Raw genomic sequence first — 24,733 nt, 5'->3', positions numbered from 1 at the left:
CACAACAAATCCTTTTTTCATGCTTAGGATAACAATATAGTCACAACAATACGATCATGACAACAATTCATTTCCAAAAAATGTTAACATTGCTGCCATGGGAGCAGCGATTAGACAATGTGATAAAATAGGAAGACAGAAATAAAAGTTGTTTTTGTGCTTTAGTGAAGTAAATTCTGCTGTTCACGGCCTTTCTGTTTTTCTTGATCAGCTTTAGGGAGTTCTACATTTTTACTTGAACGTCAAGTACATCCCAAGATGCATCATACAAAAAAAATGAATGACAGGTTTCCGGGCTATTGTATGATTTTTGACAAGACAAATTCACGAGTTGTAGCTGGAATCAAAGTTTCCACATGATGTCACGCACCCGCAACGAAAAAAATACTTGCATGTTTTCCACTGGTCGCTGATGGTGGATTGTTGCACTTCCTTGACTTGTGGGCAGCGTGGGATCAGTTCCCACTCATTGTGGGTGTGAATGGTTGTTTGTTTCTATATGTGCTCTGCAACTGACTTCTGCCCGAAGTCACCTAGCATAAGGTCCAGCACCTCTCTCTGACAATGTTCCGGATAAGTGATGCTGAAAATGGATGGATGGATGAATGACACAGCGGTCAACTGTTGTCACAGTGCAGAGGTACCGGGTTCAATTCCAGCTCCGGCTTTCTATGTGGAGTTTGCATGTTCTCCCCATGCTCGTGTGGGTTTTCTCCGGGTACTCCAGTTTTCTCCCACATTCCAAAAACATTCATGGTAAGTTAATTCGACACATTCGACACTGTCCCTTGGTGTGATTGTGAGTGTGAATGGGTGTTTGTCTATGTGTGCCCTGCAATTGGCTGGCAACCAGTTAGGGTGTACCCCATGTACTGCCCAAAGAGAGCTAGGACAAGACAAACAAAATGCTGACAAATGTTCACAACATTTATTGGAAACATTTGATGCTGACGATAACAATCTGGCAACAAAAGGAGGAAAAAATAGTGAAATAACTTGCTGATCAACGTGACATGTTCACGTTTTCTTCTTTGCGATGCTAAAAACAGGAAAGTGGTCATTGGTCTTCAGTCTGACGGGTTCTGGATGACAATCATGAAGTAGTCCTTATCTGCATAAAACAAAGCAGGTGACGCGTTAGCGCCGGCAATGGCAGCAGCGGTGACAACTGCCGCATGCGGACCGACCTGGTGCGATCATGATCTCATTCTTCTTGGATCGCAGTCGCAAGAACGTGAGGTCGTTGAGAGGGTCGATGTCACGGATGGTGCTACGCGCCTTCATGACCAGCTGATGGATCAAGCCTGCGTAGTGCACCGTACTGGTGTTGTCCAGCGTTGAGCGGATGGGAATCCCTGGGACAAACACAAGTTGACACACTCCCGCATTTGCCACCTGCTCGCCCGGCCGTTGTCCCACGCGTGAGAGAACGCTCGATCGCTACTTTCAGCCAACTGCGTTAGCGCTACCTCGATATGAGCCATCGTCTTTTGAGATATGAACCATTTTGAAGAGCACAGCTGTGCGATATGTACATTTCTTTTCTCCATATTTTTGACTCAGATATCTTGATGACGATATTAGTATGGGTTCATTAAAAACTAAGCTTTTTTTGTTTGTTTGTTTTTTAGCTTTGTATACCATTTTTCTTCCTTAAAATACACCTCTCAACAATTTTTTTAAGGGATGGCTGGTAGGGAATTTCCATTCATTCAGTGGAAAAAGAATTTGCAAAAGCAGGGATGTGAGCAATGGCGAGGGTGGTCAAGGAACTTCTATTTCAAGGCACCACTTTATCTTCTTGCATTACTTTTGATCCTTTGTTGGAACTACTTTAAAATTGTATTTCCTCTTTTATTTCCTATTGGACAAAGACGGAGCAACCTTCAATTCATTCTATTCTATTCTCATGGGTACTGATGAGTGAATGCAACTGTGACTGCCTTCTCCCCAATCACGAGGACGAGATTTTGAGTGGGCTAGTATTTTCAGGAAGTATGAAGGTTCATTACACCCAAATCCCCTTTATAGCGATTAGGGAGAACGCGGTTGCGGTCGCTTCATCGCTGTCATCTCACCATCCGAGTTGACGATGATAAGGCCCTGAACTCCTTTCTGGGCCTGAATTCTCTTGAGAGTCTCCTCCACTTCAGCCTGATCAACAACAACAAACACAGAGGAAGTCAACATTGAATCCAAACGTACGTTGAAAAAACCTGCACAACATTTAGCACCATTTCAATTGATTTTAGGTCAAAATTTTGACTTGCCCTCCAGGTACAACCTTTTAGTCTTGTTGAGCATCCTTCTTACGTCAGTCACCTTTAGCCTTGAAAATCCACCGCAACAATTTATTTTGTCCAATCTAGTATGCATGTTTGGTCATACTAGAACTGTAATTCAAATTACCACACTCAATATTAATCATTATTACATTTTAGAGATGAACAAATACAACAAGAATCGGTATCACAAAGACCGTTAGCAAGTATCGTATTGGGCACTCGCGGCTGCTAATATGAGCCACCAACACGGACACATGGCTGACAGAGGGTTTGTAAATATATTGCATTCCACCCTTCACCATCCTGTCATATTCAGCCCATTAAGACCCAATGTCTGGAAGAATGCGATCAGGCACAAGGTTTTGTGTTCATGTGTAGAGTGTTTAATCAGTGCGTTGCTACCAAAAAGTTTACGTGAATTTGTCAAATCAATTGGGTGACATAATGACTTCGACTTATGGTATATCATTAACATTTGACCATTGTCGTTGAATTAGAATAAGACAATGTTACAACCAATGCGGCAGAACAATCTCAATCAGGATCCTGCAGTCACGTGATGTGCTTCTGCTTTCGCTACTTCAAAACGGTCACTTCGGATGAAAGAAAGATGATCTCAGTGTGCTAACATTTTTTAGGTTAACATCGTGCTAACATGACAACGCCCAAGCCGTCACAAACAAAACGTCACTTCGTGTTAGCAGCATTAGGTCCTACTACTCTCACGATGCTCCTGACATCGACAAATGAATATTAACTTGGGGCATTAAGTGCGTTATGTCAGCATTATCATTTCTTACCATTTCGAGGGCTCGGCTGTAAAGAGTTAAAAAGATTTGCGTGATAAATTGCAAGAACAGAGACCAAGAAATATTGTAACTTCCGAGTTGGACTTCTTCGTCTTCCCTTTTTCTTCTTTTATTGTCCACAGTTACAACTTGTCTCCTCCAGTGGTCAGAAATGGAATACATCAGTCGAACTAACAGCAATGTCGTGCCAGGACAGCCACTGTATCTCCTGAAAAATTACGTCACATACAGGATCGCACGTAACAGTGACGTCTCGATGGAAAACATTCTTACCGAAACTTGTAATTATTTATTGCAGACAGGGGTCCAAACAAGCAAAATAAAAAACAGATAGTTTTGAAGCCGAACTTACAAAAAATATGACTGGTGTCTTCAGACACAATTTTAATAAACAGATCACTATATTATACAAATATATCGCTAGCATCAGGTGAACCCTCCTTACCTACAAAATCCTCATTTTTCATGAGACCCCAAAAACACCACGTTCGTTTTCACAATAACATTGAATCGCTAAAGAAAGCAAGCTATTTTCGACAGATTGGTCAATTTGTAAAAATAAAAACACCCCCACATGCGGACTGGCCAATATTAAAATACAGTACTATAGATAGGAAGAAAAAAATAGAATTCATCGGCTTGACAGGTTTTGTACCAACGCAAGCGATATATGTAAATTAAGCCTAAACATTGGCTGTCATCTTTGGTGGCTCTATGGTGACATGTGATAAAAAAATAAATAAATAACCATTTATAGTTTCCAAAGCGATGTGATGGTTCTCTTCTCCATTCATGCAGGTGAAGAGGAAGGGATTTTACACATTTTACAGAATGTAAACATGGACAGGGCATAACCGGACTGTCAGTTGAACTTTTTATTTGACACACACAGACAGACACACACCTAATGAGGCGTCGGAAAGACAAAACAAATGTGAAAAAAAAAATCCTCGAATTCACTTCGTCAGAACAAGTTACATTAGACTTATGACATTGGAGCAATGACATCCCTTCCCACAAAAGCGAGGGCCCCACAGTGTGGTCAGCGGCGGCGTAAACGTGAAAACAAACAAGGATTGTTGTTTCTATGGAGACAGAAAGTCAGAGTCCAGCGTCATTGTATGTGGGCGTGGCCACTTTCAGGATGCTCTGAGCATTCTCCTCCAGTAGGGGGCGCCACTTGACTTCTCCAGTCAGAAGTAAGTCTTCGCCGTCCAAAGAGTCAATGAACTGCATCTGAAAAACGCAAAAACATGCCAACGCAGATTGGGTCAGTGTCTTGAATGGCATCAAAGTGACCGTAACGCTCTACTTCCTCCAGCTCCTCTGATGTACACCAAATGCTGAAATTATTATGCAAATGTCTGTCTCAGATTTTTATAGTCTCTGCAAATAGAACTCAGCATCATTTTCAAGTCATGAACTATTTGAGAAACATTGGAATTTTTTTTCCTCCCCAAAAATACAAACAGTTTTTGTTCAAATGCACTGTTGCAGATGATTATGCACAGCAGTATTTCAAAACATTTAATAGGCAAGGAAAGGGAGCTTGTTTATAAACCACATTTCATATGGCAACTGTTTGGTGGATGGCCAGCATATGTCCCAACAGGGTTTCAATGTCAGCTAGCGAGTCACCTTCGGAGCTGCAAGGATAATGGGGGAAGAGCGGTTCTGCTCGACCCCTTTCAGCACCCCGAAGGTGTGAAAACAACCTGGCAAAAACAGTTGGGAGTTTGCCACTGACTACAAAAGGAAGAGGAGAACTTTGCTGAGCAGAATCATCTTGATGCATGACAAGGCACAAGAAATTCCTCCGCATGCTGGGGTGCATCAAAGGAGAGAAAATTGGGCCACAAACGGCCCACCCCAGCCTCCCCAGCAACGCGACTGACAACCGTCCATAAGCAAAAGCTTGATGAGGAGGGAAGGCAGTTGCAAAAGAGGCTCGATGATCTTGGGAGGCGTTTGGTACACCCTGCAAAGGCACTCAAGCACGTGGAACAATGCATTTGAAGAAAAACAACTTCCCTATTTTGGGGAAAACAAATACTGTTATTATTGGGAATTTGTTTGCAAACATACCGATTGTTCTCACACAGTGGATGATTTAAAAATAGTGCCATTTGCATCGCATTTTTCCAAAATCAAAGACCGTCTGAACAATCAATACCGACAGTTGACTGAAGCAAGCCTGCGAAATGACTCGTCAATCAAATGACGCCTGACACGCATAAGCACCCACACACCGACGCACCTGCTTGCGCACGTACTCCACCATGAGCTCCAGCTGGGCAGAGTCCTCACACTGACAGTTAAACAAGTTTCTCCACAGGGCGGCGGCCAGGATGCAGTCACTGGACAGGACGCCCTGCGCACAGATGCATGTATGAACATTTAAAAACGCACGCTCGGACGCACACTCAAACAGCGGGAGCGAGGCTGACCTCGTCGTATCCAAACAAAGCGGCGTAGAACGTCTCGGTCATGGCTTTGAGGGCTTCCTTTCGATGGATGGCATCGATCTGCAACCAGACAAACAAATATCATCATCACCTCAATGACATAACTGGAGCTCTCCTCATGGTGGCGCTCTTCAGAGGCAAAATGTGCATCCAACCAGCAGGTGGCCTCAAATGTTGACAGTTTTTTTAAAAAAATATAATTTCCAAAGATGAAAGTGTGTCAAATTGTTGACTGCTTAAAATGTGAATTTATTAAGGATGGTGTATTTTTATATTTCATATTTTAACTCAACATTATTCAAATAAACCCTTAAAAAAACAAAGCGGTCAACAGATATCGCAATTGGAACACAATTTAAATAAATTAAGACATGAGTAAATATTAATCTACAATGTTTTGTGGAAGTTGATGCAAGGTGACTGCAGGGGGAAAAAAAGTGGAGAAAATCAAAGCCCCGCAAGGGGAAAAAAAAGGAATAAGCAAAACTTGGCATTTGCCATTTCAAGCAACTAAGGAGAAAAAAAAAAAAGACATCAGATTTTCATTTTCATGCCCTGTCACCCTGCCTTACTTCAAAATGTCCCTTTTAATATTTTGGGATGTCCTCTATGCTTTTCCATCGACTTTGTACTTTTATTGACCTTGCTCAACGCATGAAACAACTTTCAGTGGTTGGACTTATTTTGCTTTCGGTGTTGGATGACGATGTTTACACAGTTGCAGAGGCGTGGGCCACGACATGTCAAACTGTATGCGCTGCAAAACATGCTAGGCTACATGGATCATTGGCATCACGTGTTCAAGTTGCCGAGTCGGCAGTTGGCCAGCCGCCACAAGTGCTTGCAACTTGTGCCGATGCCGTGTCCCGTTTGCACGCGTGGGCTAACCTCGACGGCGGCGTCAAACAACAAATGCCACTCACTCACTTCACTCACCCCCATGATCTTGCTGCGCTGTTCGACGTCCTCCCACATGGAGTGAACGACGTAGCGACACATGTACTTGCCCGCTCGGCCCTCCTGACGCATCCGCACCAGACACATCCTGTCGGAAAATCCACAGCAGGCAATGTATCAATAAGCCACCAATCGCACACACTTGACACAGGAGTTGAATTGCTTCCATGACCACATTCTCAACTAACACTCAGCACAAATCATCCTTTCCCATTGACATGAATGCAAATGTCATTAATCTGTTTCAGCCCCACAAAAACTAAAATAAATAAAATTAAAAAAAAAACACACTAGCTCTTATACTATAGTGCTTGCTTTGTCAAAACGGAGTGATGAGATAATCAATTGAATAGAATGTAGTTTGTGCATCATGAATTAATGTTGCAATCCTACCACACATGCAGCTGCGCCACCAGGAACCAAGAGTTGAGCGTGTCAGGCAGCGAGCACCCTGAGACAGAAGCGCAGCGTTAGCGTGGCTTTCTAAGATAGGTCTGTCCAAGAAGTGGCACCCCATTGGCCACTGGAAGTACGCACTGTCAAAGAAGTCGTCATAGTTGACCCTCTCCACGCAGCACGTGTACATGCGCAAGGCTGCAATCTTGATTTTCTGCACACAACACAATGACTCCTTCGTTTGCGGATTGCTTCAAGTATGGGAGCATGTGCCCCCCCCTCCACACACACACACACACACAAACCACACACCACCTCACCCATTTGTTGTACTTCAGGGGTCCTGTGAAACCCATGGCCTCAATCAGCTTGGTGAAACCGCCAACCTCCTCCTCGGTGGGCGCCGGCGTCTCCTTCACGCTGCACATCTGACACGCACACACAAATCGCACTGTCAACTTTTTTTCACTTCTATATTGCTTACTGGATTTCTTTCTCCCACCACTCATTCTTCCATTTTTGTACTGTGACATCTTTACCAGGTGTGTAAGTTGCCCATGTGTTGTTACCAGGGCAACAGAACATTCAGGCGACATTGCTCACTTTAGATCGAATCCCATTTGACCCACCGCCCAACCCCCCCCCAATAAAGAGCAGACACACAAGCATTGGCACACTAATCACAATAACTCCAAGCATGCGAGCCAGTCGACCACCACACCATCACTGACGAAATGTCGCACTCTCATAATCAGATAAAATCAAATTGATTTTAATTTGAACCAGCCTGTGCAAGATGCCAATTAGTAAAGCGACCCCGTTTCCATCTGGAATTACATCACAACTTTCATATCCTATTGTTGTTCAACATGCATGCGCGCACACACACTCGCAATGACGACACCTGTGTGTTCAGGTGCAGCGGGCGCCACCATGTTGTCGTCAAGGGGACCGCACAGGGTCTGCTGACAGAAGACACCTGCTGGGAAACCTGCAGACGAATGAACAGAGAGCAAGACACACACAAACACGTAAACAAGGAGAGTGGTTCTCTTGGAAAACTATTATTGGAATACTTTTAATAACTACCATGGAACGTGATGCTGGGGAAGGTTTATATATATATATATATTTGTATCACTGGAGTAGTCTTAGAACCACCTGTCTGAAAATGCCGGCGGTTTCATGTAAATGGATCGCCTTTGCAATTGGAGGTGCGCGTCTACATGATTGATGCTGAACGTCAAACTGCTAACATCTGCCTGCGTCGTCTTTAAGATATCCTTTATTTGTCCCACACTGGGGAAATTTACAGTCAAATTTACAGTCTACAGCAGCAATTTTGGGGGATAGAAAGAAGAAAAACAAAGTGTTTGCAGGCACAAAAATAAATGTAGATAAAGAGAGCTGTACACAGTTCAATATAAGTGCAATATAAATATAGATATAGATATACTGTATATAAGCATAGATGCAACTGGTACAAGTCTTCTTTGACAAGTCTTTGAAGAGACACTTGTGGCGACGAGCCATTGAACGAATCAGTGCATCCCAATGACACCCGAATCAACACGAATTGTCACAACTACATGACCCGGATTCCTTTGATGGAAACTCAAGTGAATCATGGCGATGAAACGTCCAGTCAGACGTTACGTATAGAAGCGAGGCTAGGCTAACGAAGCTAACCTTGTGGGACAGGAGGTCGGTTCCGACGGTTCTGACGGCAGACTGCAGCGGCCGCCGGGACGCGAGCCACAGGGCCCACATGACCCGCACGGAAACCACGGCCGAGCAGTGCCGAACTTTCGGAGGCTAACAGCTGCTCAGCGTCGCTCGCAGTCAATGTCAACTCAACTGATTTGAGTGTTCCACACGCACTTGCGTCCGACCGGCAACTAAAGTCCTACATCCGACTGTCCGCTTACCTCTTTTCAATCTTCTTTTTACCTTCTTTCTTTATGTTCTATTTATGTTTTCTTCATTTTTCCCCTTCTTTCCCGTCATTTGTTTTTTCTTCACTCTTATTTTTTGTGTATTTACCTTCACTCGTTTCTTTTGTGTCTTTGTTTGCAATGATTTATCCCTTCTTCATTTGTTTCTAACTTTCTTTACTGATGGGCTGATTTACTCTCTTAGCTCGCGTTTCTTTCCTTACTTAATCTATTTTCTTTTTCTATATTTTCAGTCTGGTTGTCTTTCTTCATTTTTATTTGTTCGTTCTTTTTCCAAAGATTTGTTGTTGTTCGTGGTGGTAGTAGTAGTCGCAATATTAATTACGAGAGGCAGTGAAAAATGAGCCCAATTTAATTTAGTCTACAGCTACTAATGAGTTTTTTTCCCCCCTGAAATGTTCTCAATTTGTTAATTGTAAAGTTCTCAGCTTTTGATGGCCAATCAACAAACGTCATTTCCAACATGACTGACAGGAAGAAGACAGGCTTTAACACTATATTTTGGCAATAAACCTTCAAACAATTATTTCGACAACAAATGTTGAACATTTCTGGTGTACAAAATTGCTAGCTTAATGAATTACCTTTTGACTGCCCTTTGTGATATTATTATTATTGTGTGGTGAACATTGGTAGGGCTTTCTTCTCTTTTGATTACTCCTCAAAGTTCACCATCAACTCCTACTTTTGCCAACCACCAAACCCAAACACACACCCACCTGCACCCGACAAGACACACACAGGATAACACTCATCACCCCCCAACCCTCAGCTGGCTAATGTTATAGCTAACACCTTGTGACGGAAGCCAACATGCCAGGTTGCTGAACAAACTCATGATCTAACACGCAGCTGCAATCACAGTTGCATTTGACCCAAACACACACACACGCACGCAGGTACGCAGGCACGCACGCACGCAGACACACACACACACACACACACACACACACACACACACACACACACACACACACACACACACGCAAGCATGCGAGTTGCTGCACGATACTGTTGACTTCTTCATGTTTGTTGGTGTGACATCACAGAGCTCCCGAAAACGATGACATCACACAATTTCAGAGCTCTTCACATGACATTGAATTTGTGGCCAGAGGAGGATTTTGTGTGTATATTTGATCCATGTTGAACCACAATTTCAAAAGCATTTTCAATGTGGGTTCAGGGCTCATCTTTAAATGTCAGCAGCATTGCTCCAGTCTAAAAATTAAATACACACTCAGACAGCCCACTCCGACAAAATATCTTCATGGACCCGAGCCAAAGGGTTCAACTGGAGACTGTCCGAATCCAGGATGTCTGACCACATAAACATACCCACATAAACATTCCCCCCCCCCCACACACACACACATGCTGCTGAAGTGGCAGAAAAAATAATCCATAAATTCTTGTTTTAAGTAAACGTCTTTTTTGTTTCTGATGTGAAAGATTTAGTACAAGTGGCTGAAGTATGGGTCCCTTGAAATGAAAACCTTCCAAAGTTAGATTTTTATTTATGTATTTATTTTTTTACAACTTTAATGATTAGAGCAATCATATATTGTACAATAATACACTCTCATAAAAGGAAATGTGAAATGTGCAAGATGGCCACAAACACACACACACACACACACACACACATACTAACATGAATATAGCGTTCGTCTCTCAAGTCAAGGCAAGAAAAAGAAAAAGGTCAGATCCATGGCGGGTATTTGGAAAGTCAGTCGTAGCTCAAGGCGCTCGAACGTTCTACCTGCAGCCGCAAGCGTCCACTACCATGTTGCGGTACTGCCTATAGACCACATTGTCGTGCACGTCCACATAAAGGACACTGATGGCGCCGAGGCGAGTGGGCACACAGCAGGCGGGCGGGGCGGCGGGCGGAGCCATAGCGTGGAGCAGTGTCTGGACCACGGCGTGGTTTGTGGGCTGCAGGTGCGAACGCAAGGGGAAATCGCAGGACCCGTCGCAGCGGAAGGCCTGGTAGTCCAGCGGAGCGATGATCCAGTCGTCCCAGCCCAGGGCCCGGAAGTCCACGTGCAGGCGGACGCGCCGGCAGTGCAGGGGTGGGCTCTGAGGCCGAGCATGTGGGGCTCTTCGCAACCGTCGTTGCGCCCTCAGATATTCATAGACGCTCTTGCGGGCGTGGCCCGAGCGGGCCCGGATTTCCTTGTAGAACACGTCGTCCGGCGCGTCCGGCCCCCGATCGCTGCGGCTGTAGGCCAGCAGGAAGGCTTTCTCTTTCTGGGCCCGCCCGGCCCTGCCAAAGCCCAAACCCAGGAGGTCAGCAGCCCCGCCCCCTCCACTCTCCACCGCCTCCAGATGGAAACACAGGGACAACTCTTTCTCTGGCTCAGAATTGGGGTGCTGTTTCTCTTGCTCCTGGACATGGTGTTTCTGTTTCTGGTGGTTGTTTTGGCTGTATTGGTTCTGCTGGCTGTGTTGTTTCTGGTTGGATCGTTTCTGTTGGTTGTGTTGCTTGAGTTGGTTCTGGTTCTGTTGACTGGGTTTCTTAAGGGCCTTGACGGCACGGTAGACATCAAAGACCTCCCACTTTCCTTTGGGTGGGTCCAGTGGGGCTGCCGCCAGGGTCTGGATCAGAACCACCTTCTGTGGGCCCGACCCGCAGCTGTAGAGGTTCAACCAGCAAGCCTCGCCTACTGCCACTTGTCGGGCTGAGCGTTTCCTCAAGATTCGAAGTTCTGCTCCCACAAGTCCATCCTGGTCCAGAGACGAGATTTGGAACTGATACCGCTGATACCACAGGACCGACCCAAGCTCATCTGTATGGGGAGCATAAAACATTTTCTGGTCAGACTACAAGACAGTGCTGGTCACTAGTCACCATCAAGGTACATATAGACAAACGGTGGACTGGTTGCCAGCCAATGCCACGGCCTTTGTGGACCAACAAGGGACTGGTCGCCCTCATTCCATTTCCCCATTTGTAATTCAAGTAATAAAAAGCCTTGTAGGTGTGTCATGCACACTTTTAAGGAACAATGAAATGCGCCCAAGCTTTTCAGTTGTTTCCATTGGGAGCAACAAGTGAACTTCTTCTGGCTTTCGAGCTAGCGGTTTCTCAATGGCGGCTAGCCGCTAGCTGAGATGCTTTAAACAAACACAAGCTAAATTTAAAAGGAACGTAAACGTTGGCGGCCGCAGTCACCACAAGTTTTCTGAGCCAGGTGGGGGAGGGACCGAGGGTCGTAGGGGCGTGACGGACAAAGTTTATTTTTTCCCCTGAGGGCGGCGCCGGAGAGCAAAAGTGGGACTCCCACCCACACACACACACACACACACACACACACACACACACACAAGTATGTACATGCACACGTCAGCTTGTTAGCCTAGCATTGACACCCTGCATCAGGAGCTGAAAGGAAGCCACCGGACGGGCGCGTGGCGTCACCTTCACCTTGGACACGTGAATGGACATGTGAGTGGATATGAGCGGACACATCGATGGAGATGGCGAATGTGAAAAGATGGAATGAATGCATGAATGGGCATGATGAACGCGAACGGCTGTGTTGAGCACATGAATGGGCATGATGGACACATTAATTGATGTAGCAGAACACCTAAATGGACATGATGAATGTCAATGAACGTGACAAGCACCTGAATGGACACGATGAACATATGAATTGGCATGATGAACGTGGATGGGTGTGATGAACACATGAATGGAGTGAAGGAGCTCATCAATTGAGATAAAGAACGTGAATGGAAGTGGCAAGCACATAAATGAAGGCGAACAGACCGAGAGGGCGCAATAGCAAATGGCCGACCTCGAGCAGAGTCCACAAAGCTGGTGACGGTGTCGGCGTCCATGCTGAAGTTACGTCGCGCCGTTTCAGAGGATCCCATCTGATACAACGACATCATGTAGTCATGCGGCGTCACCTTGACCGATGTCAGGCTTCCATCTCCCATGGCAATCTGGTGACCGGCCGCCCTCCTTATGCCGCTCTCCATGGTGACCGTTCCCACCAGTTCTGTTGGTGGCGTCCGGCACGTGAGCGCAAAGAAGAGACAAGAGACCCAAAGTTTCATCCTAGCAGCTGCTGCTGGTAGCCATGGCGACGGCAACACCAGACAAAGTGGACAAACGGGACCGAGTGGCCAAAGCGGTCCTTGCAGTCCATCCGGCTGAGAGTGATGTGAACGCCCAAGAGAGACACAAACGCAGAAGGTGCCAAAAAAAGGGAGGGACAAGGAGAAAAAGGAAGGGGCTGAGAGAACGAGAGAGAGAGAGAGAGAGAGAGAAAGAGAGAGAGAGCTTTTTTTTTTTTTTTTACCGATTTTTTCCAGCGTAATTTATTTTGGTGGAAGAGCAGCCAAGTTCCTTTTTTGGGGGGGAAAGCGTATTCTTAAGTAAGCCTTTTTTCCACGTGTTATATACTGTGGCTATGAATTAGGATGTTTATGGTCACCCTGTCTAGCCCATTTTTAGGGGTCTTGCAGCACCCCGAAACAGAATCCAAGCACCCCCAAAATTTTAGAGCTCCATTCATCCACCCATTATCTGTTCTGATCATCCTCATGAGGGTCGATCTTAATTTTTTTAAAGTACTGGATGTTCTAAGAAAATATAAAAATCATGCAGTATTTGGTGAAAAGGAAATATTTTAACAACATACACAGGAACGTCAGAGCCCAGATTCAAACCCCGGATCTCTGTACTGTGGGGCGGACATGTGAATCACTCGGTCACTAAGCCGCATCATTTTTTTTTTCATTATTATTATTGTTGTTATTACTTTTTAATCTGGTTAGCACGTCACCCTCACAGTGCAGAGGTGCGGTGTTCGATTCCGGCTCCGGCCTTCCTGTGTGGAGTTTGCATGTTCTCCCCATGCCTGCATGGGTTTTCTCCAGGTACTATGGACATGATGATAAAGTACATTCTCAAACATCACTGTGAAAGACTATCCACGATAGTTTAAGCTTGAAAGCTTACATTAGCTTAGCTGGGATAATCACACAAGTGACTCATGGATTTTTTTTAAATTTATTAATTAATGTTAATACTTAATGAGCAAAGTCTATACCCAATTAACACTCATAAGAGTGTGGATAAATCAATACCACGGACTTCATACACCCATTACTGCAGCTCGAAAGGCTTCTTTTGTCAACGAAATTGAAATGTGTCCATGCACATTTGAATGCTTTACCTGCTGCCTGTCACTCTTTTTCTTAACTGGATTTTTCCTTGACAGCATTGGCGTTGCTGCTTCTTGCTCTCTTCGACTGGTCTTGTGGCTGTCTGGACTTGCGTTTGTGCCGTCTCATTGGCCTCCCTCGCCGAGCGCAATGGCCAATCGTTCGTGGATTGTAAAAAAGAGGCTGAGACAGAGAATGGCAAGGGGGGAAAAAAGATACTCCAGTCGTAAACCCCAAAAGAAAAGAAAGTGCCATTTCGTTGGCGGCCCACACGTCACTCACTATACTTCAAGGATGGACATCCTCATTCTCAAGCAAAAAAAAAAAAAAAATCCTCATCCTCAAGCACCAGCTTGAATTAACGAGAGAGAGAGAGAGAGAGAGAGAGAGAGAGAGAGAGAGAGAGAGAGAAAAGAGACGTGGAGGCCATCTGCTGGTCAGTCAATGACACTGTGTGATCGTGGATAGAAGGTGAGTCGGCGCGCGATGTTTGGACAGTTCAGTGGATGCTTTTTGTGTGATGTTGCTTGGTTGGTTGCAGTACCGGATGTGTTTGTGTAGCTGGATGCTTACGTGTTGGCACATGTTGGATTTGGCTGAATGCTTGGATTACTAACGGATGAATGAAGAGGTGGCTGGATGATGGATATACAATACAATATTGTATTGATACAGTATAGCGCTTTCACAACAGCTGCAAATGGATGATGAATAAGTGGTGAATTAATGAATGAATTGGTCATTTCCTGATGGATCCAGGGTAGATCAATGTATGATGTATCTCAAAACCCATGTCTCTCAAATCATCTTTCCCGATCAAAATGAATGGAAATTCTATGTATCCGTTGGTCCCAAATGTGCCCTGGGGCAGCCTTGACGAACACAAACTTTGTCACCTCAAAACAAATAGGCAATATACACAAGTCGACGACTTAGCTATTGGAAGGACGGCTAAATTTCCAAGGAGGAAGTACAGCTGTCTACATAGTTATGACATCATGGCAAGCAATTTGGAACGACAATTTCCTCTTCCTGCTCCTGCGCCTCACAATACAATACTGTATTGAACAATACATCTTTATTTAGACAGCGCGCGCACGCACACACACACACGAACGGAGTGTCCAAGAAGAAGAAGTAGTTGACTGTTTTTTTACAGACAGTACTAAAGATAACCGTTCATAAAATATATTTCTACATGGCCAGTTTGTTTTCGAGGCTGCTCATCATCTTGCGGCCATTTTCTCCCGATGAAACTTGCGTCATATGACAGCACGCAACAAAACAGGATGGAATGGGAACGTGAACGTGTTGAGAGAAGAAAAGGGAAAGTTTGGACTGGAAAGTGACGTCCCTACAGGAATTTTCGTACCGCAGGAAGTTGGCAGCTCTTCCGCCAAAATAAAAAATAATGAAAACCAAATGGGACTGACTCATGATGAACCGAAAAAATTGCTCAAGTTTTCTTGGAATGCCCCATAGGCAATTCCTCTGTGCGTGTGTGGACGAGTGTGTGTGTGTGTGTGTGTGTGTGTGTGTGCGTGTGTGTGTGTGTGTGTGTGTGTGTGTGTGTGTGTGTGTGTGTGTTTCGTGTATTTATATGTATGTATTAGTCTAAATATCTGTTTTGTCATACGGTTGTATGAATGTGTTGAAGTTTGGCTGGTGTATCCGATTTCGGAAACCAGACAATCGCCGAATATGGAGTGAGGTGGTCACAAATGTGATAGGGAGGTGTTGGTATTGTATTGTTGTTGTGTTCGTGTTTTTTGTTTTTGTTTGTTTGTTTGTTTTTTGGTGGTAAGTTTGTTTCCTGAGACTTTTGTCGTCATAAAGTAACATGTCGCAGTTAATAGAATTTGTGAATGTATGTGAAATCAATTTTGGAATGAAAAAGTAGGAAAATAAAAGAAGAAGAACAAGCTAATTCGAATTTGCGTGTGGATACTTTTATCGCGTAGTCAGCGGCGGAGGGGGGGAAAGGGATTGCCGTGACAAAATTACGGGAAATGGAGCGGAGACGTCACCACCCTGCTGGCCGCTCATTGGCGGAGAGTCGCGAGGGCACAAGTTATACGAGAGGAAAAAGACGACGGTCACCAAAAGTCGTCCGTCAAAGTTGGCAGAGGATAACAACAATAACTGTCCCTTTTGAACCAAGTTGAAGTCTGAGACGCCGCGACGAACCCCGAGTTCCCGTAGCCGTGATTTCTTTTTAGATTGCAGCTGAGAGAATTTAAGCAAAGTCAAAATGTCAACTTTTGGAAGTTCGGCAAACGTTTTGGCTTTCGGCCTCCTGCTCTTTTTGTCCACTTGGTTGTTGCGCGTCACCTCCGAGTCGGTAAGTTAAAGTCGCTCATCCGCACACCTTGTCGTTCGTGGCCTTTTGTCCGGACTTGTTTTCCTCTTTCCCTCACAATTTTTGCCTGAAAGCCTTCGGAAACCACGACAAACTTTTTTTCCCTTCAGCTAGCGTGCTAACTTTACCTGGGACTCACGGCAAGCCCGGAAGCTCGTCGACTGACGACCTAACCAAACACCCGCTGCCACTCGTCTTCGCCTCAATTGACTTTTCAATAACTTTGCTCGTGTGCTCGTTCCGACCTGTTTGTTTGGACGTGCGTGTTCGCGGAACTATTATAATGAAAGGGGCCCTCGGGGGGAGGGGGCTTGGGTTGTTGTTGTTGGTGGGGATCTCAGACTCATTTATGCCCCCATGTCACATCAGCGACCAGTGTGTTTGAGTACGTTTTTAAATCGTGCGTGTGTGTAGCCGAGGAGTCAAGTTTTTCTTCAAATCACGTTGCTCATTCCGCCATCCCCTACGTTCACGTGGGCGTGCGCGCGAGAGTGAATTGTTGTTTGTGTTTGTGTGTTTACGCATGTACATAGATGCGTGATTTGTGAGGACTTTAGTTTGTTTAGTGTGTGTGATAATGTTAAAAGTGAGACTAAGAAGTTCGCAGTACACTGAGGGCCAAAGGCTGAGTGTGATGCCACCGACACCCATACTTGAAGAGGACCGCCCCCCTTATGGAGGTCCATTCCGGTTAGCCAGTTAGCTTAGCACCGGCGATTAACAAGACGATCGCAGCAGCGCATTCCTTACTGGTCCGTCCTTCCTGGCGCTTCCCTCCTTTTGTGCTCCCTCCTCTGCCTTGTTCCTTTGCTGTGGAATGTGACCTCCGCTGACCTTGAGTGGCCCTCCGGGGGATTTTGCACACTTGGAAGCGTCTCAATGGACCCGTACAGACCCTCTCTATAGACACGGAACACTCTGTCTCTCTCTGTCTCTGTCTCTCTCTTTCTCTCTCTCTCTCTCTCTCTCTCTCTCTCTCTCTCTCTTTCTCTCTCTCTCTCTCTCTCTCTCTCTCTCTCTCTCTCTCTCTCTCACACACTCACTCACACAAATTCGGAATGCCAAATTTTTTTCGGTGCAACTTTCTGGGCCCTCCTCGACTGAGTGATGAACTTTTCCTGCCTTTTCACGACAGCATGGACAGCGATGTTATGGAAGTCTCTGAAATCAGGCCAGAATGATGAAAATCTGAATTCAGTGTTCTTGTTCTCCTCTTATCTACACACAAATCAGATGTTTTATCCCCCACCATTCCCAAAACTCAGCCAGCCTCGCCGCTTGTATGACTGCGGGGTCCGACGTTGGCGGTTGCCCGACAGCCTGGGGGCCAGTATGGCACCGTACTGGGGAGCTGTGTTGGCCCGCCGTGTACCTTCCTCCCAAATGCTGGTTCTGCCGGCCCGCTGCATATTTCATTAATACAATGACATCATCACTTTTTAAAATTATTATTGAGTTATTAGTGTCTTTATTTTACATTCAAAACAACTGACCACCCAAAAGCAATATTTTATTTAAGTCTTAAACAAAACACTATAAAGAGGCTAGACATGAAAATGATTTAAATTTATTACCACTACTTGGATTGCACTGTTCTTTGCCAGGACTTTGTGCCCACGTTGGGTGTTATTGTTGCTGCGTGTGTTGTGCGGGGTTGCCTTTGAGGTCTAAACTCAAGGTCAACAATGATTTAAAAAAAAAAAAAAAGAAAGCAACATTTTTGAGTAAATGTTAATGGACCCCTTGAAAATTGGCCATCGGCCCTGTCATCTGCCATTTGCGCTATTCTCGATTTTTCGAATTTTCTTCAACCACTGGCACTGTTTGATGTTTGGGTTATAAGCAGTTTTTGGTTGACGACGGGTTAACGACTGACGACATCCTCGTGTGCCAATAGGTGAGGGAGACGGAGACGTGGATGCCATTGAAGGCTGCGGTGACCCACCAGAACGACAGCCAGGAGTCATCGGGAGACTTTGGTTTCACGGACAATGAGGAAGACGAAGATGAGGAAGAGGATGACTATTACTATGATGACTGGGAAAACGAAGATGAAGACGAAGACTATGAAGATGAGGTGTCGGGGTCGGGTGACAACGGCGCAGGTTTGTCCAAGTTTTCATGCCCAAAGCTAAAAACTTGAAGCACAATTTCAACTTTGTTTTTGTCCACAGAGAACGAGCGCTCATCTCCTGAACGTGACTGGCTGCCACCCACTGAGGTAAATGATGATGATGTTGTGCCGTGCAGGGCGTAGAATTGTGATCAGAAGCGTCCCCCAGGTTTGGGTGGCCTGAAATAGTCTTGAAGCCACAAAACACCTTTGGACGTCCACATTTTGCCTTTCTCCCCTTTTTTGGGGGTTTGGGGTGACTGACTTTTACATTTGAAACTGAGGGTGAAATAGTCACGAAGCCGAAGCATACCTTGAAACCAAATGGCGCATGTTTATTGAAGCTTAAGTGATGCAAAAATGCCATCTTGAAACACATCAGGCCAGTCAAAAATGCAGGGAAAGAGACGCAGACAATGCCTTCAGCGGGGTGGCCCTTTCCTGACATATGTTAGTTCCTGCGCCATACTGGATGTGGCCAGAAAAATCTGTGAATTCACAAATGGCGAACTACAATTGAGTGTAAGGGTTGGCTCTTTATCCCGTCAGTTGTGGCAACGAGTGTAAAGTGGACAAAGCGATGTTTCAGCTGTGATCATCTCACGTTGTCACTCGCATTGAGAACGGCCAATAATGCTGAGTACTTTGTCCCTAACGGTTGTCCTCATACTGTTTTCAGCGTCCCGACGTGGACAACAGGATTCCGGAGTGGGCCGGCCCATCTCGCCCCACCATCCGCCGTGACCCGGAGCCGGACATTACGGTGAACGACAACGAGATCTCTCTGTTGCGGAACGGTCCCCGCCCGGGCGACCAGCTTCCCTCCAACGTTCTGATGTCTCACGCCGCCAACGGCGACGGTGTCTTCTCCAGGACAGAGGTCCTCGCAGGTGAGGGCACTCCGTGTCTGGCCGCGTTTTTTTTTTTTGCGTGCTGTCGTGCTCGCGTTCAAGTAACGTAGTCCTTTTCCTCCATCAAATAGAAGTTGGAAGTCAAAACTCCAGCAAGCCTTTTTTATACTAAATCTAACGTGTACATGTGTGTTCAAGGATAGACCCGCCACCGGTGCACTTTTATTTATGATGCACTGGTTAAAAATGGATAAAAAGAAGCCACAGCCTGCAGTGAGACTTTGCTTGTGCTTTTGCTTCCAGGACTAATCTGCGGTGGCGGCGTGGTCCTGACATTGGCAGTTCTGCTGGTGGTACTGCTGCTTCATCGCATGAAAAAGAAAGACGAAGGAAGCTACGAGCTGGCCAAGAAGCCCATCTACACTAAGGCCCCCACCGCAGAGATTTATGCCTAGCCCCCCCAGCCCCCTGCCCTTATTTATTCACTACACACAAGCTAAGCTAATGTCAGCGCCATGACGCTCATCTGAATATATTTTTTTATTGCCGACGTTGCCTCTTGGATGATGACATTGTTTTTTTCCTTACAAATATTCCGGTTGGTCCTCGTATGATTTTTTTTTTTTAAATATATATGTAATTCCTGTCAAGGAGTTTGCTTGACACTCTGCACCTTTTTAGTAAAAAGTGACTTGTCTTTGTAGACACACACTACACATTCTTTGGTGTAAACTCTTAAGTGAATGTGAGTGGTTTGACTTGGAACAAATCAAACTGCTGCTGACGACACACTGCCGCTAATGGTACAAGTTTCTCATGCTAACGCTAATTAACAAGCTGTGGCATAACAAGTGGCGTGGGCTTCAGCTGCTGGTTCGACTAGACAAAAGTGGAACTGGTGAACATTTAACCTCTTCACCTCTCCCTTTGTCTTCGCTTGTTTGTGATTGGACAAAATGTGTGTGCATGGGGTTAGAATGTGACGTAGCTGCTAGTTAGCTTAGCGAAAACTGGAAGCTGCCTAGTGAACATTTCACCTTCCCTCTGACCGCACCCTGGCTAGTTTGTGATTGAACACGAGTGAGTGTGCGTGTTGAATTGCGTGTGTGTTAGGACTAATTGGCGCAGGAAGGGTGAAAATGTGCAGCAGCTGCTAGTTAGCTTTGCATGGCAAAAACTAGAAAATTATCAAAGACCATAGAGACCCTTTCTTCTAGCTCATTTGTGATTGGGAGAAGTGATGCGGTACTTTTTTTTTCCCTCTTTAGTCAGATAGTATTTTGTTGTAGATTTACTGTATGTGAATTAGCAGAATGTGGGGATGCGATGTCTTACCAAATATTTCAACCAAACGACTAGTTGGTTTTCTCAGTAGATGGGAAAGTCGCATCGTCGTCATTTTCAATGTTTTGGGTTTTTAGTCTTTGACCTCCCGTGACTACCGTGCCTTTTGTCATGATGCAGTTCAAGGTCATCGGTCGGTCTTTGTCTCTTTGTGAAAATAAAAGTTCTGTACAAAAAAATGTATCGTTTGCTCACAAACTTTGCATTCTTTCGCCCACTTTCCTTTTTGTGATACTTCAACGAAACATGCTGTTTTTATAAGCTCATAATATTGTATCATCCATCCATCCGAAAAAGACGTGTGTTTGTATGCCACTATTTCAGCTCAAATGCTGATTAATGAGCACGGAGGAAAGGGTGGAAGTTTGTAAGCCCGGTCATTGTTTTCGTTTGCAACAAGGAGGCCTTTGTGTGTTTCGGATACACGTGGGATGGAGTGCTGCGACAATCGGCGTTTCCTCAAACCATTTCTCCTTGACGATGGCCATCAGGAGCAGCGCTTTCACTTCTCTGATTGGACCATGCCTCAGGGCGTGTACGGTTGTTATGCAGCGTTTTGAATAATATAGGTCAAGTACAAGTAAAAAGTAGTCCTCCAAATAATTAACATTTGCATAAATAAGTAATCCATGAGTAAAATTGCTCAAGTAGTCCTGAGCTGAAGGTTGTTTTCCTGTGCAATTGATACTTGTCTTGAGTCACTGTACTTCAATCTTTGTGTATCGCCTCTTCGGACCTGTTCAACACCAGATGCTGTTGTGCAGTTGTGTTCGCGTAAGAAGTCGCAGGTATTTTTGTAATGTGAATGAGTACATAAATTGGATTTAACAAAAAACCCGGATTGGGCATCGCCCCCTGTAGTGTAAACATAACTTAAGTTTCTTGATGTCATTTTTCTATAAAAAAAGGCATCTTCCAAACATTGAACTTTATTGAAGCAGGAAAGGGAGGAAGAGTGCCTGTACGTGATCACGCAGGTCATGTTGGTGTGCACATGCACTCACGTGTACATCATCTCAGCCATGTGTGACATTTTCTTCGGTATGTAGAGGTAGAACTCCATGTAGCCGGCCAGGTCCTCCATGGTGACGTCATCGACCGAGACCAGCGCCTGCGAAGAACACGAACGAGGGGAGGCCGGCGAGTGGGCAAGGCCGGCAGTCCTGGTGGGCGGGGGCCGGGGTCCCCCGTGCCTCTCGCACTCAGAGATGACGTCGCGCAGTCCCGTGAAGGAGTATGCTCCCGTGCCAGACCAAGCATCCGTTTTGGATGCACAGCAACAGGGGGCTGCGCCGCTGCTCGCTCCCTCCCAAGCCTTCGGGTCGCCGTCTGTGTGCGAGCACGCGCACAGGCCACTGCAACCACGGCGCTTGGACAAAAGTCCGAAGTCGGTCGTGTCAGCGTCATCCTTTTCCCGGATGGTTCCTGAGCTGCTCTGGTCCTTCCCGGGAAGCTCAGACGGGGGGACGGTGGCCGCAAGTCGACGCGGAGCGGCCCCGGTGGGCACCGCCCCAAAGCCGCCAGAGGATGTGGGGCTGAGCTCAGTGCGCTTCTTTAGGACTCCGGCAGGGGGCGGTGTGGCAGAGTAGGTGAACCTCGGGGGGTGCAGGATGGGCGATTTAGAGCGCCGCCGCCGCTGCGTCCGACTGGCTCCTCGCGACGCCTTCCTCATGCAGCTGCTGAAACAAAAAGTTCGTCACGATCTACCTGCGCAAAAGCAACCCGTCCTTTCAGAAAGTACCAATCGGGATCCTTTTCCACTCGACTTGTCCAAAAAGCTCAGCGGACGGTTTCAAAGTAAATTGGCTTCTTTTAGCATTAAGGGACCCCAAAAAATAATTGATAGCATTCAGTAGATACTTTAAAAAATTAATGAGCTGATTAATCGGTCATCAGAATTTGATTCTGCCAAATATAGGCGTCGGCCTCAAACGGTCCATATGGGTGGGGCCCTAGTGTACAGTGGGGTGGCCATTTTGTAGCGCTGTCAGAATGCATTGTGACGAGTTAATGATTGCCAAGGAATTCACTCGCTTCAAAGGGATTTTGAGTGGCACTATTCAGGTCCACTCTATGAAAAAGCCACACTGGTAAAGGAGTCAAGAATGGTTGTAAACGCCTTCCACACACATCCACTCACCCGTGCCAGTTGTCCTTGGACGCTCCGTGTTTGGCCTTAGAAGGGCCGGGGTCCCTTGCTGTCACTCGAGGAGATTCGGGCACACCAGGCGCCGTGAGTGCCCTGCACACACAAAAAAGTGTGCGTCAGCATCCGATCGCTAGCAGCACGGACATCGTATGGAGGGACGGGTCGTACCTGTCGGCATCCACTCGCAGCTTCTTGAAGGCTGTCTGGAGCGTTTCTTCCTCATGCTCCGGACCGCCTGGTGCCATGCTGGACCCAGGCCGGACCCCCCACTGACAAACAAACGCAACACGTTTGAAGAGGGCCAACAAGGAGGCTCACCACTCTGGACTTGGCTTACATTACATGAATGGGCAAAAGCAGCAAGAGGTCGAAACGAGTCAATCATGCGACATTATATTTTTTGTGCTTTGCTTAGTTTGCTTTACGCCAGGGCATGCCAACGTTTGCCCCATGGGGGGGCAGAAGTGGAAAATCCAGGTCCAGAAAGTCAAAACCCTGCCACTGTTTGGCTTTAGCCACAGGAGCTTCTTCTCAACTGGCAGACAAATGAGCTTGTTTACCCACCAATTGAGTAGATGCACTTGTGGCGAAAGCGAAACGGTGGCAGGGTTTTTTACTTTCTTTGCCACTTCTCGTGGGGACAGAACACACATTAAATGCAATTTTACAATTTTGTCCACTCGAGGGCGCAGTTTGTGAAATTGGCTGCTCCTCAGGATTTTACACCTGGTCTTTCCGCACTTGAGAAGGCGAAAAGTTGCCAAGTGTTAGCAGTAAAAGATGCCAACTTCGCGGGAAAAGGCTGCACTGTCGGGAGTCAAAAACTGTAGCGCTATGCCAAAATGTCAGTCAACTGCGTGAGTAGTAAAGGGGTCACTTTGCTGGAATCTTCCTGTGGCTTTTTTGTACATTGCCACAACAGGGATTTGGATCCATGCTGACTAGCGGTGCCCAGCTGAGTTCAAATTGGAATAACTGTGGCCCCTGAACTCATACCTGCTTCATAAGGTCACGTATTTGTGTCCATTTGAGTGGCGTCATCGAGCCACTGACGTCACGTGGTGCCATGACGCTGCAAAAACTACGAGCTAGGTGGCAAATCCATTGTTCTGAATGAAAGAAAGACGTTGGATTTTTCGGCCAACCTTGAACAATGCATCTCGTCTTGTCTTGGACGAGCAGAGGGCCACGAAAACTAGCAAAGTGTTTGCTAATAGCCGCCTGCTGCCACCACCTGGGCTAATGTTAGCCGCTAATCGGCTACCAAATGAGCGAGGCGAAAGCTTGCTGACGACAACGAGGAAGAACGCAAAGACTTACATTTCTTCACAAATTCCACGCGGCAACGGCCGGATCCAGAGCACACATAGAGGCCGCCGAGCCCGCCGAGGACGGCGGTCGCTCACACTCGGCGGCTGACGAGTCTAGCGAGGCTAACGACGCCACTGGCTACTTCGTGCAGCAACACCACGCTGAAAAGAAAACAAACTAATGTGCGTCACCTGTCTACTGACGTCAAGTGAAAGCGAGGAAGAGAAGAAAACACATAATAAGACTAATAATCACAAACTATTCGCCCGCCGTCGCCGCCTATCGTGAGTGCGCTCGTAAACTGCAATAGCCTCACCGATGTCACACAAAAACAAACTCAACGCTGACGTCACGGGCCACAAGTGACCACGTGACACAGTTCATGCTTTAAGATGTTTATTTGTCATATGCACAGTCAAAACATGCTATCGCTGGCCAATAAAACGCTTACTTTGCCACAAAGGGTGTCAAAGATTAAGAGAATTTAAATCGAGCAGTCAAGTTAACCACATACACTTGATGAAGAAAGTTTGCCTTCCTATCGTACACGTCAAA

The 24,733-nt window shown here is 46.0% G+C and overlaps 5 protein-coding genes across 8 annotated transcripts; 1 reads left to right on the top strand and 4 right to left on the bottom strand.

The window, feature by feature from the left end:
- Window positions 1-911: 911 nt before the first annotated feature.
- dynlrb1 (dynein, light chain, roadblock-type 1) lies at window positions 912-3,271 on the bottom strand. Its single transcript, XM_019880735.1, has 4 exons — window positions 3,086-3,271; window positions 2,079-2,154; window positions 1,188-1,355; window positions 912-1,111 (listed from the first exon to the last, which is right to left on the bottom strand). The coding sequence occupies exons 1-4, from the start codon at window positions 3,254-3,256 to the stop codon at window positions 1,068-1,070; spliced, it is 459 nt and encodes a 152-aa protein (XP_019736294.1). The 5' UTR covers window positions 3,257-3,271; the 3' UTR covers window positions 912-1,067.
- Window positions 3,272-3,463: 192 nt separating this feature from the next.
- On the bottom strand, window positions 3,464-8,804 carry uqcc1 (ubiquinol-cytochrome c reductase complex assembly factor 1). 2 transcript variants are annotated; one of them, XM_019880729.1, is made up of 9 exons: window positions 8,601-8,804; window positions 7,817-7,914; window positions 7,233-7,340; window positions 7,054-7,126; window positions 6,910-6,967; window positions 6,496-6,604; window positions 5,542-5,619; window positions 5,352-5,465; window positions 3,464-4,330 (listed from the first exon to the last, which is right to left on the bottom strand). In XM_019880729.1, exons 1-9 carry the CDS (start codon window positions 8,680-8,682, stop codon window positions 4,196-4,198), a joined length of 855 nt encoding a protein of 284 aa, XP_019736288.1. In that variant the 5' UTR covers window positions 8,683-8,804; the 3' UTR covers window positions 3,464-4,195. The 2 variants fall into 2 exon arrangements, with proteins under 2 accessions (XP_019736288.1, XP_019736290.1); XM_019880731.1 differs by having other exon boundaries at window positions 7,817-7,903; window positions 8,602-8,804.
- A 1,534-nt stretch (window positions 8,805-10,338) lies between these two features.
- On the bottom strand, window positions 10,339-17,232 carry gdf5 (growth differentiation factor 5). Its single transcript, XM_019880726.1, has 3 exons — window positions 17,161-17,232; window positions 12,674-12,880; window positions 10,339-11,659 (listed from the first exon to the last, which is right to left on the bottom strand). Exons 2-3 carry the CDS (start codon window positions 12,858-12,860, stop codon window positions 10,626-10,628), a joined length of 1,221 nt encoding a protein of 406 aa, XP_019736285.1. The 5' UTR covers window positions 12,861-12,880; window positions 17,161-17,232; the 3' UTR covers window positions 10,339-10,625.
- Window positions 16,112-20,894, top strand: sdc4 (syndecan 4). Of its 2 annotated transcripts, none has more exons than XM_019880732.1 (5): window positions 16,112-16,392; window positions 18,308-18,515; window positions 18,585-18,631; window positions 19,203-19,413; window positions 19,678-20,894. In XM_019880732.1, exons 1-5 carry the CDS (start codon window positions 16,303-16,305, stop codon window positions 19,827-19,829), a joined length of 708 nt encoding a protein of 235 aa, XP_019736291.1. In that variant the 5' UTR covers window positions 16,112-16,302; the 3' UTR covers window positions 19,830-20,894. The 2 variants fall into 2 exon arrangements, with proteins under 2 accessions (XP_019736291.1, XP_019736292.1); XM_019880733.1 differs by having other exon boundaries at window positions 16,287-16,392; window positions 18,305-18,515.
- Window positions 20,895-21,631: 737 nt separating this feature from the next.
- oser1 (oxidative stress responsive serine-rich 1) lies at window positions 21,632-24,535 on the bottom strand. Of its 2 annotated transcripts, none has more exons than XM_019880728.1 (4): window positions 24,188-24,535; window positions 23,036-23,136; window positions 22,859-22,960; window positions 21,632-22,394 (listed from the first exon to the last, which is right to left on the bottom strand). In XM_019880728.1, the coding sequence occupies exons 2-4, from the start codon at window positions 23,110-23,112 to the stop codon at window positions 21,719-21,721; spliced, it is 855 nt and encodes a 284-aa protein (XP_019736287.1). In that variant the 5' UTR covers window positions 23,113-23,136; window positions 24,188-24,535; the 3' UTR covers window positions 21,632-21,718. The 2 variants fall into 2 exon arrangements, with proteins under 2 accessions (XP_019736287.1, XP_019736286.1); XM_019880727.1 differs by having other exon boundaries at window positions 21,632-22,397; window positions 24,188-24,534.
- Between the last annotated feature and the right edge of the window lie 198 nt (window positions 24,536-24,733).

Source organism: Hippocampus comes, unplaced genomic scaffold (genome assembly GCF_001891065.2).
Source record: "Hippocampus comes isolate QL1 unplaced genomic scaffold, H_comes_QL1_v1.1 scaffold68, whole genome shotgun sequence".
Lineage (NCBI taxonomy): Eukaryota > Metazoa > Chordata > Actinopteri > Syngnathiformes > Syngnathidae > Hippocampus > Hippocampus comes.
This window is presented reverse-complemented; position numbering and strand designations above follow the sequence as displayed.